Source organism: Camelus dromedarius, chromosome 9 (genome assembly GCF_036321535.1).
Source record: "Camelus dromedarius isolate mCamDro1 chromosome 9, mCamDro1.pat, whole genome shotgun sequence".
In the NCBI taxonomy this organism is placed as follows: Eukaryota; Metazoa; Chordata; class Mammalia; order Artiodactyla; family Camelidae; genus Camelus; species Camelus dromedarius.
This window is the reverse complement of record NC_087444.1, coordinates 62,951,077-62,966,393: the sequence shown is the minus strand read 5'-3', so window position 1 is coordinate 62,966,393 and position 15,317 is coordinate 62,951,077. Positions and strand designations below refer to the sequence as shown.

The window sequence follows — 15,317 nt, the reverse complement described above, 5'->3', positions numbered from 1 at the left end:
TATGCTAAGGGCTCTATTAAAAAAAGCAGACAATATGCAAGAACAGATGGGTAAAATAAGCAAGACATGGAAATTCTAAGAAAGAATCAAGAAAAAAATACTAGAGACCAAAAATACTAATGGAAATGAAGAATGCCTTTGATGGGCTTATTAGCAGACTGGACTCATCTGTGGAAAGAATCTTAAGCCTGAGGATGTGCCCATTAGAGAAGGAATAACTGAAGGTAAATTAAAACTTTAAAACTTTTTCTTTTTTTAAATAGATGTAACAGACAACAGTTTGTTCAAAATAACAGTGACAATGTATTTACTTATACTCATGCATGCTTGCACATAAGTCAAACAAATGACAACAGTGATACAAGGGACAGGAGGGAGGAATTATGAACACGTCATTATTATAAGAGATTAGCACTACCTGTGAAGTGGTACAGTGTTATTTGAAAGTGGACTTGGCGTGGTTGTAAATGTATATTGCAAAATTTAAGGCAACCATTTAAAACAGTGAAAAAAGAAGTATAGCTAATATGCTAAGAAAGAAAATGGAATCATAAAAAATGCTTAATTAAAGCTACAAATGGCAAAAAGTCAGAAGACAAAATAGGAACAAAAAACAAGGGCAATGAATAGAAAACAATAACCAGTATGGCAGATATTAATCCAACTAAATCAACAATCACTTTAACTAGTAATGGTCTAAATAAATCAACTAAAAGACTGAGATTGTCAGAGGGGATCAAAAAAGAAAACTCAACTATAAGAAATCTACTTTAAAGACACATACAGATTAAGTGAATGGAGAAAAGATACACTATGCTACTAACGCTAATCAAAGAAAGCTAAAGTATAAAATTTGTATGGAAACACAAAACACCCTGAATAGCCAAGACAATCTTGGGAAAGAACAGGGCTGAAAGTATCACCCTCCCTGACCTGACTGTACTACAAAGCTACAGTAATCAAAACAGTGTGGCACTGGCACAGAAACAGACACATAGATCAAGGGAACAGGACAGAGCGCCTAGAAAGAAACCCCCACACATAGGGTCAATTAATCTATCACAAAGGAGGCAAAATATACAACGGAGAAAAGATAGTTTCTTCAATACGTGGTGCTGGGGAACCTGGACAGCTACCTATAAAAGACTGAAATTAGAACATTCTCTAACATCATGTACAAAAATAAACTGTAAATGGATTAAAGTCCTAAATGTAAGACCAGAAATCATAAAATTCCTAAAGGAAACATGGCTCACTCTTTGACATAAATCGTGGCAATATTTTTTGGATCTGTCTCCTAACGCAAAGGGAACGAAAGCAAAAAATAAGCAAATGGGACCTAATTAAACTTAAAAAGTTTTTGCACAGCAAAGGTAACCACCAACAGAACAAAGAGGAACTACTGAATGAGAGAAAGTATTTGCAAATGACATGACTAGTAAGGGATTAAAACAATATAAACTCAACATTAAAAAAAACAAACAAGCCAATTAAACAATGGGCATAGGACCAGGATAGACTTCTCAAAAAGAGACATCTAGATGGCCAGCAGGCACATGAAAAGATTAGCAACATTGCTAATCATCAGAGAAATGCAAATCAAAACCACACTGAAGTATCACTTCACACCCATCAGAACGGCTATCATCAAAAAGACCACAAATAGCAAATGGCGAGGATGTGGAGAAAAGGGAACCCTCATACACTGTTGGTGGGAATGTAAATTGGTGCAGCCACTGTGGAAAACAGTATGGAGGTTCCCCAAAAAACTAAAAATAGAACTACCACAGGAGTCAGCAATTCCACTCCTGGGTATATACCCAAAGAAAACAAAAACACTAATTCTAAAAGATATGTGCATCCCAATATTCATAGCAGCATTATATACAATAGCCAAGATACAGAAGCAATGTAAGTGTCCATCAGCAGATGAATGAATAAAGAAGATGTATATACATGTATATATATATATGTGTGTGTGTGTGAGTATATATAAATACGTATCTATATGTGTGTGTGTATACACACACACACACACACACAAATGGAACACTATTTGGCCATAAAAATAAAATTTTATGTGCTCACTTTGGCAGCACATATACTAAAACTGGAACGATACAGAGATTAGCATGGCCCCTGTGCAAGGATGACACATAAATTCGTGAAGCATTGAAAAAAAGTGAAAATTGCCATTTACAATACCGTGGATGAACCTGGAGGATATTATACTTAGTGAAATAAGTCAGACAATGGAAGACAAATACTGTATGCTATCCCTTATATGTGGAATCTAAAAAAGAAAACAAACTAGTGAATATAACAAAAAAGAAACAGACTCGCAGATATAGAGAACCAACTAGTGGTTACTAGTGGGGAGAGGGAGGGGGAAGATTAACAGGTACAAACTACTATGTATAAAATAAACAAGCTACATAGATTATCTATATTGTACAGCACAGGGAATATAGCCAATATTTTACAATAACTATAAATAGACTATAACCTTTAAAAATTGTGAATCACTACACTGCACACCTAAAACTTATATATTGTAAATCAACTGTATCTCTATGAAAAAAAATTTATAGCTTAAAAAAAGTTGAAGTAGCTATATTAATTTCACACAGAGCAGACTTCAGAACAAGGAAAATTATGAAGGACAGAGGCATTAAATAACAATAAAGGAGCAATTCTACATGAAGACGTAATAGTCCTTAATATGTATGTGCTTAACAAGAGAGCATCAAGATACCTGAGGCAAGAAGTTGTAGAATTTCTAGGAGAAATAGATGAGCCCTTTATTATAGTTGGGAGTCGTCAATACCATTCTATCAAAAATGAACAGATTCAGCAGGAAGAAAATCAGTAAGGATACAGCCAAATTCAAGAGCATCACCAATCCACTGGACATACATGCTGTCTACAGACTACTTCATCCTACAGCAGAATATATCTTCTTCTTAAGCTCAAATGGAACCTACACCAAGACAGACCACATTTTGGGCCATAAAACACACCTAAACAAACTTGAAAGAACAGAAACTACACAATGGCTCTCATACCACGATGGAATGAAACCAACTTAGTAACAAAAAGACAGCTGGAAAATCCCAAAGTATTTGAAGATTAAACAACATACTTCTAAATAATACATGGGTCAAGAAGAAATCTCAAGAGAAATTTTAAAATATTTTTAACTAAATGAGAACAAAAATACAACTTATCAAAATTTGGGGGATGCTGCAAAAGCAGTACTTAAAGGGCAACTGATAGCATTAAGTGTTTTTATCAGAAAAGAAGAAAAATCTAAAATTAATAATATAAGCTCCCACTTCAGGAAACTAGAGTAATCTAAAGTAAGCAAGAAAAAAAGGAAACAACAAAAATCAGAGCGAAAATCAACGAAACTGAAAACAGGAAATCAGTTGAGCACGTTCTACAAGAGAACTGGTGCACAAGGTTCAACAGCGTCGAGGTCAGCGAGGTCAGGGACGACTGGCGGCTGCTGCAGGCGGAGGGGACTGAAGGGGCACGATGAGACATGCTGAGCTGCGTCTGCCTGCCGCTGTCCCTCCTTTATTAGTGGGACAATTGGCAAAATTTGAGCGGTGTCTGAGGGTTAGATGCTCCCATGCATCCATGTTAATTTTGAGTCTGACGGCTGTATTGTGCACATTTCTGAGAACACCCTTGTTTCTAGGAAAAACACACTCAAGTAGTGGGGAGAGATGGGGCATTCCAGGCAAATGGTTTAGGAAAAAATTTTTTTTGTTATGCTCGCCAACTTTTCTGGAAGTTTGTGACTATTCTAAAATAAAAATTTTATTGAGAAAATAGAAGTAAACTCCAGGAAAACAGAGGCTTTGATTCTGTTTCTGATGAATCCCTAGAACTGTGCCCAACACTGAGCAGGTGCTTCCTGAGTACCTGATGACTAACAGTGTGTGGACTAGGGGCACACGAGCTAGTCAGGACAGGGTCTAGAATGGACAAGCCAAGAAATAGTGAATAATCATAATTATTTTAAGATTTAAAGATGACTGCCAAAACAAACAGCTAAGAAAACAGGTTCACCTCTAGGGAGTAGCCTGGGGTAAGAAGAGGCTGAACAAGAGAAAATTATTTTTCATTACAGCCTTTCTGTAGTATTCAATTGTTTAACCAAATATTTAAAAAGCACTACACTTTGATACAGCAACTTCAAAGTACCAAAAATTTATAAAAATATAGTTGAAATAGCTTCTCACAAAATGAACGAAAAAAGGATATCTTTGCTCAAATATGTAGCATCTAGTAATTCTGCTTCTTACGTGATAATCCCGTCACATCTCACACATTAGTTTTCTTTTGTTTACCACCAACCTTTTCCTTTTCAAAGATACGCACAGCTCATTCCATCACTGATTGTCATAAAGAAAAGTAGGAAACAATGACTGCCCAGCAACTTGGAGCTACTTAAAATAATGATGACAGATTCCAAACACTAGAAAGCTGTGCAGTGATTAAACACGACGTAAATGCATGGCATTTTTCCTGCTCCAATGGAAACGGAAGAGATACAAGTGGAAATAACACATTCCCATCAATAATGGGAAGTCCTATCTGGGACCCCTACAGGAGGTGCATCAGAACACGGGTGGGGGCCCCACACGTGCCCCAGGAAGTCTCTGACCTGGAAAGATGTTCAGCCATGTATTACGTGAAAAACATCACACAGAGGTATGTATAGTAGGATCTCATTTTTGTAAAACAGAAATTATATACACACCCTCACATCTAGAAAGCTCTGGGGAAAAAAAAAGACTTAAAATTCTAACAAGTATGTGTACTAAAGATGACAGGCTTTTAAAATTCTGATTATCTGTATTTTTCTATGATAAACAATATTACCAAAGTAATTAAACAATTTAAAGTACAGGGAATATTTTAGCTAACTAAAGCTTTACTTTCTTGCTAGGTTCCAGTCTTTTTTTCCGATGGCTGTTTCAGCAGTCAGTTGTGGTTCTGTTGAGGTCCCGAGAAGAGATGAGCTCGTGGTCCTACTACTCTGCCACCTTGACTGGAAATCCTAGCATTAGAGGTTACTTGTGGTTTACTCTGGGTATATGTGAAGTATTATATCCCCAGGTATACACACATTCAATGTAGGAGTGAATCCTGGGGAACCACCACAGAGGGTGAGCCAAGTATCAAAGTGGCTGGTACATTTCACCCCTGCCAACAATTCCAAGTCATTAAATAACCTGGAGATATGGAATTAAAGACTGAGTATTTCTAACTTCATAAATGCCTCTTTCTTATTTTTGTGCATCCTACTGCTTAAAGTAAAAATCAATCATAAATCCATATGCATATTCTGAGAACAAATAATAATCACTGGCCTACGGCTGGGCTGAAATAAATCAGTCCTACCCATGAAAAAGTGCCTGATATGTTCTTTACATTGTGGTAAAAGCCTGAGGACCGCAACACAAATTATGTTTGTCAGCATCTACATCATAAATTGGTGCCACCAAATTAACGGAAAAATAGAGAATTATCCCAGTCCTTCTAAGCAGTCCTCATAATGTTTAGGCAGTGAAGAGTGTCCTTTTACGTGGCCTATGAAGTGAAGCAAGAGAACAGAACTCACCCAGGAGACCAGCAGTTGGCCTGAGGTCACCAACACCGTTGGGCCACGGATGCTGGAGAGACTTCGCCAGCAAAGTTAAATCATGTGAATCTGAGAGAGAGAATACATTTCAGGATCAGTGCATGAAATAAAACCCAAAATACAGCTGAGAGCTTGCTGGTACGCCTCTGCTCTCATTTAGGCTGTAAGGTACAGGATACCTAACTCGGGGCAGGGGAGCAACACGAGGGCACTAAAGAAGAGTGGATGGAGAGCGATTTAAAGCTGTTCCGTGACTGACTCTTCTCATATTTTCATGCTAATAAATGGCTCTTTTAAACACCAAGCAAACAAAAGTTTGTTTTCATAGTATCTTTTGATTATGAATATATGGACTCTTGAAAATATAACTCCATGTTAGTAAGAAATTCACAATAGTTTATCTTCTCTTCTCGTAAAAACAGACAGAGGCAGCTCTTTTAGAATCTCAAAACTTGTCACAAACTCATTAGGATTAAAAGTAAAATATTAAATTCATAGCCCAAGTCTCTGCCTCCATAAAAGGAAAAGTTTGTACAACAATTCGTATCCATTCACTAAGATTTCCCATAAATAAGGCGGTTTAAAGGCAACATACACTGATGAGAATCCACTCACTTTCCATCCCTTGAGAATCTTTTCTTTGCAAAAACATTGGCCAGAGAGTAAGTGCTGGATTGAGTTTATTGGAAAAGGATGCTGACTTCATATTCAATCTTGGTTTCTCTAGAGCGTCAAGGTTTTTATTTTCCATAGGTGATATGTAATATGCGAAGTTCTTTGCAACCAGATCATCATTAACACAAACCTGTGTAATTTTAAACATTTCATGAATAAGGCAAACATAGAGAAGTGACTATTAAGAAAATATTCCAAACTTAACCCCAAATTTCAATCTTCATAAAAATTATTTTATAGAACATAATCTGACAGAAATTGATCTCTTGACTTCTGCTCCAGTAATGGTGAACCAGAGCCCTTTGTCCAACCTTCCTGATAAGAAAAACAGTAAGAAACTGTATGAAATTAAAGAAAACATCTTCTTGAAAGCACTAAAGAGCTAATATGACTTTGCCAGACAAAGACCTGGGGGGAGGGCGAAGACAAAACAATCATGAAAGGAAAAACTGATAAATTAGACTTTACCAAAATTTTAAATTTCTGCTTTTCAAAAGATACTATTAAGGGCAATCACAGAAAGGGAGAAAATATTTTCAAATAGTATCTCTGAATGGACATGTATCCAGAATAAACAAAGAATTCTCAAAACTCAATAAAAAGAAAACAAAATCAATTTTTAAATGGGCAAAAAATAGTAAAGAAAACAGTATGGTATTGGCATAAAAACAGATTTATAGATCAACTGAATAGAATAGGGAGTCCAGAAATAAACCCACCCATATATGGTCAATTAAATTCTGAAAAACGAGCCAAGAATATATGGGGAAAGGACAATTACTGCAATAAATGGTTCTGGGAAAACTGGACAGCCATATGCAAAAGAATGAAACTGGACCACTTTCTTTCATCATACGTACACAGAAAGAAACACAAAAATAAACACAAAGTGGATTAAAAACTTGAATATAAGATCTGAAACTATAAAGTTCCTGGAAGAAAACACAGGTAGCAAGCTCCTTGACATTGGTCTTGGAGATGATTTGTCGGCTTTGACACCAAAAGCCAAAGGCAACAAAAGCAAAAATAAAGCAGCAGCACTCCATCAAACCAAAAAGCTTCTGCAGAGCAAAGGCAAGCACCAACAAAATGAGACGATTCTGATTAAGAGAAAATGTGTGTATCATGTATCTGATCTGATAAGGGATTAATATCCAAAATATACAATGAACTCATACAACTCAATAGCAAAAAACAAAAACAAAAGCAAACTCCCTAAATAGTCCAATTAAAAAATGGGGTGAGGATCTGAGGATCTGAATAGACATTTTTCCAAAGAAGACATTCCGATAACCAACAGGTAACATGGAAAGATGCTCTAATCCACAAAAATGTATCACTTCACATCCGTTACAATGGCTACTGTTAAAAAGGCAAGATACACCAAGTGTTGGCAAGGATGCAGAGAAAAAGGAACCCTCATGCAATGTTGGTGGGAATGTAAATTGGTGCAGCCACTATGGAAAACAGTATAGAGGCTCCTCTAGAAATTAAAAATAGCGCCACTACATGATCCAGCAATTCCACCTCTATGTATTTATCTGAAGAAAATAAAAACATTAACTTGAGCTTTTCAGGGCAGCGACGGGTCTGTGGAGCTGCCCCAGGAGCTGAAGCTGTCATGTCCCCTCTACTTCAGCTTCCCACTGCACACAATAAAGGCCGTTTGTACCACAAAACAAAACAAAACAAAACAAACACTAACTTGGAAAGATATATGCATCCCCATGTTCACTCCAACATTATTTACAACAGCCAAGATATAGAAACAATCTAAGCATCGATTGGTGGATGAAAGGATAAAGAAAATTAAGATGCATATACACACATACAATGGTATATTACTTGACCACAAAAAATAATAAAATCTTTCCATTTGTGACAACATGTATTGACCTTAAGGACATTATGCTAAGTGAAGGAAATCAGAGAAAGACAAATGCCATATAATTTCCACTTATATATGGAATTTTAAAAAAAACCCAACCAAGCTCATAGATACAGAGAACAAACTGATGGTCGCTAGAGGCAGGGTAGGGGGCAATGTGTGGGGAAGGTGGTGAGATGGGTGAAGGCAGTCAAAAGGTAAAAAATTCCAATATAAAACAAGTAAGTCATGGGCATATAATGCACAGCATGGTGACGATGGCTAGTTATACCGTACTGCACATTTATTTGCAAGTTGCTAAGAGTAAATATTAAAAGTTCTCATGACACAAAAAAATTTTTAATTATGTGTGGTGATGGATGTTAACTAGACTCACTGTGGCGGTCATTTTGTAATATGTATATACAAATATTAAATAATTGCACTTCACGCTTGAAATCAGTATGTTGTAAGCCAAACTTCAAAACAACAGTAAAATGAAAAAAATGGGTAGAAGATCCGAATACTTCATCAAAGACATACGGACAGCAAATAGCACATGAAAGATACTCAACGCTGTAAGCCATTAGGGAAATGCAAATTTAAACCGCAGTGAGACAGCACTACACCCCAGTGAGAATGACCACACAAGCATTGAGGATGCGGAGGAACTGGAACTCTCATTGTTGGCGGGACTGTACAACGGTCAACCTCTTTTGAAAACAAGTCGGTAGTCTCTTAATACCTACAATACGACCCAAAAGTGTGACTCCAAAGTATTTACCCAAGAAAAATGAAAGCTCAGGTCCAAGGGAAGACTTGTACATGAATATTCATAGCAGTTGCATTCATAGCTGCCCCAACGGCTACAACTCAAATGGCCATCAACAAGTGAATAAACACACTGTAGTATATCCAGACTACTGACAATAATAGGAGCAACATGGGTGCAACTTAGAATAATTCTGAGGGGAAAAAAACCAGGCAAAAAATAAAAGCAAACACCCTAGGACACATCCTTGTGCTTCCTTTGGAACTTCTGGCCCCATTTTTTTTTCCTGGCAATTATGACCTCATGTATTCACTAGGAGTTCTCTCTGCTAAGCATGCCTTCTGTACTTCACCGCCTTGAAGTAAGAGCAAGCTGTCATCCACAGACAGCCATGTACGCAGAGACAGACCGACCTGTGAAAAGCAGGAAGAAGCAGGTCAGCAGAGAACTTGTTTAAAAGATGTTTCACAAGATGCGTCCAATAGCCAACATTTTGGCATTTTTACCAAGTTGTAAAATAAGCAATGAAAGGTCATAGGGGAAATCAACAAGGTTGTGGGGGATCCCCAAATGCAATACAAAGAGTAACAAACGAACCCGATTACAAATGAACAACATAATGACACCGAACGGGGTAGGGAAGAGAAGAACTAGTCTACGTAACTTTGCATCTAGGGCTGCATGATGCAATACGGCTAAAGACAAATTTCTTTTTCACAGGAATGTGAGTTAGCAATTCGGAAATTACCCTCTGTGAATACTAGGATTAATCACTTAAACATACTGTAAACCAGGTTTCTTACTGTCAGAGACAGGTATTAAGAATGAGGAGAAGGGAGGGCTAGCATGAACTCTGTGGCCCTGGACTGAAATTAGAGGTACCAGAGCTCTTAATATACATACAGAAGAACAGATCTAGGCATGCATGCAGACGTGTGTGCACGGGGCAGTGTACACACATGCATTTCCTGTCTGTCTGCTGGCAGGGCCTGTAATCGATGACACCCCAACAGTAATGAGCACACCCAGGGCCCTCATCTTGGTATCTGAATACCATTCTTCAATAAAAGGAACCAGTTCTTGGAGAAGTAGCTGACTCCAGGGCTGAGGCTGGAAAATGACAAAATTAGCCTGGAGCATCTTGTGGTACCAGAAAGTAGGGAGTTTTCAACAACGACGGGGCACACTGAAAGGACACACGAGCCACTCTAATATCCAAATCTGCAACAATCTGAGCAAGAAAATACTGACAATAATGGATTGTATCTCCCAGAGTAAAATAAATATTCGAGTCTATATGAAGATAAATTACCAAATCAATCAATAAACGAGGAAGAAGCATCAGTTCTTCCTCGTAGAATTCCAATTAAAAATGTAGGAGGCATGACAGAAACGGGCCAACACCACAGAAGTATGTTTTGCAGACAAGCATCACTGATGCACATCTGCACAGTCTCAAAGGATCTCCCCGTATGATACTTAATAATTTCAGAAATGAAGAAACAGTAACTCTGTTGAGGAACAAATCTAGCAGACACCAGCTTAACCAGGTGATCAGGTTTAACATGACTACGAATCAGCATGGGGAACCCGAGCCATGATGTGTGAGAAGGGCAGAGTACCACTCCCGGAGCGTTCCTGCTAAAGTGCTCAACACCTCAAGCTAATCAGATAAGGCCAAACTGAGCAGCAGTCCACAGATAACTGGCTGGTACTCTTCAGAAGTGTCAGGGTCTTAAAAGATGAGGAAAGACAGGAGCTGTCACAGATTGGAGGAGACTTGACAATCAGATGCAACGTGGGATCTGGGATCAGATCCAAGAACAAAGGGAGGTAATTAGTGAGAAAGGTGGCAAAATTCAAATAAGACCTGTAGATTTTTTAAAACAGTATTTTAGCAGTGTTAATTTTCTGGTTTTAATCATTGTACTGCTTGTCTGTACAGTTAACATTAGGGGAACCCAGATAAAGCACATGCGAAAATCTCTGTACTATTCTGGCATCTCTTTCATAAATGTAAATTGCTCCAAAATAAAGTTGTAAAATAAATCCATGGTTCAGATGCCCTCCGTGGGCCCCAAGCAGGCCTGGATCTGCATCTCCACCCACCTCCACACAAGGTACAGAGCTGCACCCTCTTGCCACTCTTCATAAAGGGCAGCCAGCCAACAGTGAACAGGCAATAACTGGGGTGGGGTCGGGGAGGAGGGCTGTGAGGCCCACTTTCTTTCTACCTATGTTATCTGAATTCTTCACAATGAGCTCGTATTACATACAATGAAAAACTTCTGGGGGTAAAAAGCAGGGAACTAAAACCGCACCAAATGTGTGTACTCAAAATTACGTCCTCTTATAAGAAAGTAACTTTTCATACTCAGCACTACAGGAATAATTTCTTGTTTTTTACTAAATAGAAGAGTGTCTAAATAACATACTAAAGGAATTTTTTTTTCAGTAATTAAAAGAAGAAAAACAGTCCTGGCTAACTTCTGATCTAAGCCAGACCTTGAAAGATTAAGAAAATTTCTATACTACGTGAATGACACCGTTCCCCTTGGTGTTTACTGTTTTATTAAAAAATGTTTAATAATGATAAAGCATTTTTAAAAATACAATTCTTTCACTTACCTTTTCATTTTTTATAGTTACATAGAGGTAAACCTCAAAAGTATCTTCTTCCACAGCACACAATTTGGCTTCCACCTGGGTAGCTGCTGAACAGCATAAATGAAAACATAAATTAGCTGATATTAAAAGTACACTGGATGTGAAGTGACTATACGTCAATAAAAAAAAAGTACACTTGAAACAACTACAACCATTTCTCACCCATTAATCTCTGCTACGTACTTTCGATTACCAGCGCCACAACGTTCCCCCTGCAAAAGGGGCCTGGCGTGGGTGAAGGCTCTCCGGCACGGTCAGTCACGTGGCCCCCCACGTGCAACCCCCCCACAGCATCCTCCTCTCCTACCACCCTGTGACACCATCTCCAGCACAGTTCCTGGCCCTCTCTTCTCTTCCAGTGACCCACCAGAGTCCATGCCACCATGGACTTAATCACCCAAAGAGCATCTCCACGTACAGGTACCAACAGGCGCTCTGCCCGGTCCTCTACAGACATACTTCACCGCACTCTGACCACAACCCTGGAGGTAGTGCCTGTGTCACCTTACAGGTGAGAAGCCAGGCTCAGAGAAGGCAACACAGAGCGGCAGGGCAGGTAGTGCAACCGGGGCACTCTGCCTCCCAAACCTGAGTCTCCCAGGCCCCAAACTCCAAAACGCGAGGCTCTCTCGACCTCCCATTTCTCCCAGGTGCAATGCATCTGGCAGCAGAGGAGAGGGGCCAGGAGGTGTCAGGCAGCACTCCTCAGAACAGCCCCAGTGGTCAGCACAGTTATCTGGCTCAGACTCCAGTGGTTAGGACAGATGCCATAAATCAGAGCGTTTTACAGTCAACAATATAAAATTAAAAAGAGCACACTAATTAGGTGCTAAGACATTCTACACAGCTTAATTAGCAGCGATGGTGATCACACAGCAAGCATCCATTTACTACCCCTTGTTTGCTTAAAAACTGTAACAACTAGGCTTTCCTTAGTTATTGGTTCAATGAAATGCACGTAAGTTTATTCACCCTCAAAATTCCAAGGGTGCAGTCACTGTGACACTTGGGGTGGAAGAAGTGCCAGGTAACTTATGAACACACACGAGGGGGTCAAACAGCTAAGCGTGCATGCCTCAAACTCCCTGATTCACAGAAGGCGAACCCACCTTGGGCGTTAGTTCAAAGTGGCTGCAGCGATCACGCGCCTGCCTTACCTTTCAGAAGGTTCTGAAAGTACTGGACAGCTGCACTGTCCCACTTCTTGGCGGGTCTAGAACAGTGAACAGATGCAACTTCATTATACCTTTTGGCTGAGGCTAGTATGCTAACATCATGTTGTAAATTACACGCTGGATGTTTCTGTTACATGAGGAACGTACGACGCAGGTGACACAGACGGAGCCTGGCTCAGCTGCGCCCCGCAGCAGGCTGCCCTCCCACGGCCGCCGCCCAGGGCAGAGACTCGCCGAGGACCGGGCCTCCACTGGGGCTTCCACCACGCATCCTGTGTCCCAACACCATCACCCCACTGCCTGCGACAGTGATTCTGAGGGTGCAGGGCTGAGCACAGGCGGGCACGGAGTGAGGGCTCCACACATGTTGGTTAAACCAGCTTTCTAGGAGTGGCCATGGGAAACCCAGCCACTGGTCTCCTGTATTCCTCACTCTGCTGACTCCCATCACTGCGTCCCAGTTCTCCCCATCACCTCGCCCTTCCCTCTGTGTGATACTGTGATCTGTGATGAGAAGTATGTATTTGGTCATTGTCCCTGTTTCTGACACACAGCTCAGGGACCACAGTGATCAAGGTGTCTTTTGTTTTGTTAATGAGGTGACGAGTGGAAAGCACGTAAGTAATTTAGCGATGGGGGCTGGTTGCCAGGGGAACTAACTTTGTCATTAGAGGGTGAGAACTTTCAGTCCCATCCCCTTGACCTCCTGGGAGGGGAGAGGGGCTGGAGGCTGAATCAACCATGATAGATAATGAAGCCTCTTTAAACACCAAAAAAGGACTGGGTTGGGAGTTTCTGCGCTAGTGAACACATGGAGATGTGGGGAGACTGACGTACCTGTAGAGGGAAGGAAGCTCCGTTCCCCAAACCATGCTCTACGCATCTCTCCCATCTGGCTGTTTCTGAATTATACCTTTTATAATAAACTGGTAATCTAAAATGTATCTCTGAGTTCTGTGAGCCACTTAGTAAATTAATCAAACCCAAGGAGGGAACCTCTCATTTACAGCCATCTCATCAGAAGCACAAGTGACAACCCAGACTTGAGACTGGCGTCTGAATTTGGGCGGGGTACAGAGGGGTTCTTGTAGGATGGAGCCCTTAACCTGTGGGATCTGATGCTCTCTCAGGGTAGACTGTGTGAATTGCTTGGTGGTGTGTGGCGTGCACACACACACACACACACACACACAGACACACATACTGGAATCAGAGTCATATGATGCTTTGGAAAGAAAATCGTAGGAAAAGCCACAGGCAATGGAGGATCATGAGAAACCAGTATTTGGAAGCATGGAACAAAAATAAAATAAAGTAAGTAAGGTTAGAATGGTATGTTTTGTTTCACCACTGGTTTTATTTATCAGAGATGCCACCACCATCCTCCAAGAGTTGTTTCAAAGATCAAATGAGGTAATGCACATAAAGTACTTAGCCTAATTATTTTTATTTTTACCAAGAAAGATACTAACCACACTCCTTCAAGAGAATCACAGAGAGTTTCCAAAAGGAGGTATAAATAAACAAATAAATACAGTGGTTCCAGAAACTTGCTACACAAAGAATTACCTGATCAGTTTTTTTTTTGTTTTTTTACCAAAAGTGTTAGCCCTTTTGGAGGGAAATTTGATGAAATCTGTCCAAAACTGTAATATACATATTGAGACAGACACTAGATGAGGTACAAACACAAAGCACCACAAGTCAAAGAAGGTGATCAAAACCCAGTAAGATCACTTCCTGCAAGCCCTCCTTTGCCTACACTGAGCCCCCGAGGAGCACTGTGGTGGTGCTGGGAGGGGGCGTGAGAAAGAGAGGGGGGCTGCCTCTGAGGAAGAGCCAGACATGGACAGCTGGTTGCTCTGAAAGAGGAACAGGGAGGAGGCAGGAGCTGCAGGGGGCCTGGTGGAGTCCAATGGCCTTGGCAGAGTCCAGATGCCTTAGGATTTTATTAGTGTGGATCCCGAGGCAGCCCTGAGAAGGGTGCATTCATCATCCCAAGGGAAATGTTGGTGATGGGGGCTGGGGGACTGGAGATGGGAGGGTCTCTGCAGATCTCACAAAACCATCCATAAGAGAGAGGCCGCTTCTAAGTTCAGAGAACACAATGCAGCATCACCAGGACACGTAAGCTGAGTCAGAAATGTGCTGCTTCCTACAGCTTTTCTCCCACAATGTCAGTGCTGGAGGGGAGGGAAGGCAGAGTAATGGGAGAGGATGGGGCTGCCCCCAGGACCTCAGGTAGTGCCCATTCCAAACAGCAAAGATCACAGCCATACCCCTGACACAGCCCTGCCCAGTGCAGGGACCCGTCCTGTACAAACGCTGGCAGTATTACGGCCAAAGGCGGGATAGACGTGTGCGCACAGACGTGTGCGCATGTGACTGTGTGACAGTTGTGTGTGCATGTGCCTGCATCACGTATCCATCTCTACATCTATACATTTTATCTACATTCTTAGGAGAACGTACAGTGCAAAATGGTTTGGAAACAATCTAGCTGGC

General features: G+C 40.5%; 1 protein-coding gene and 1 non-coding gene across 2 annotated transcripts in view; one reads left to right on the top strand and one right to left on the bottom strand.

Annotated features, from left to right (window-relative positions):
* TDRD12 (tudor domain containing 12) overlaps positions 1 to 15,317 on the bottom strand; it is a 70,906-nt gene that overhangs the window by 42,528 nt on the left and 13,061 nt on the right. The window contains exons 6-9 of the mRNA XM_064489209.1: positions 12,795 to 12,850; positions 11,599 to 11,684; positions 6,272 to 6,461; positions 5,636 to 5,725 (exon numbers count right to left, since the gene is read on the bottom strand). Of these exons, the coding sequence (XP_064345279.1) occupies positions 5,636 to 5,725; positions 6,272 to 6,461; positions 11,599 to 11,684; positions 12,795 to 12,850 (422 nt within the window). The remainder of the gene's footprint in view (positions 1 to 5,635; positions 5,726 to 6,271; positions 6,462 to 11,598; positions 11,685 to 12,794; positions 12,851 to 15,317) is intronic.
* On the top strand, positions 2,081 to 2,184 carry LOC116155053 (U6 spliceosomal RNA). Its single transcript, XR_004139082.1, has one exon. It is a non-coding gene; the product is annotated as a U6 spliceosomal RNA (small nuclear RNA).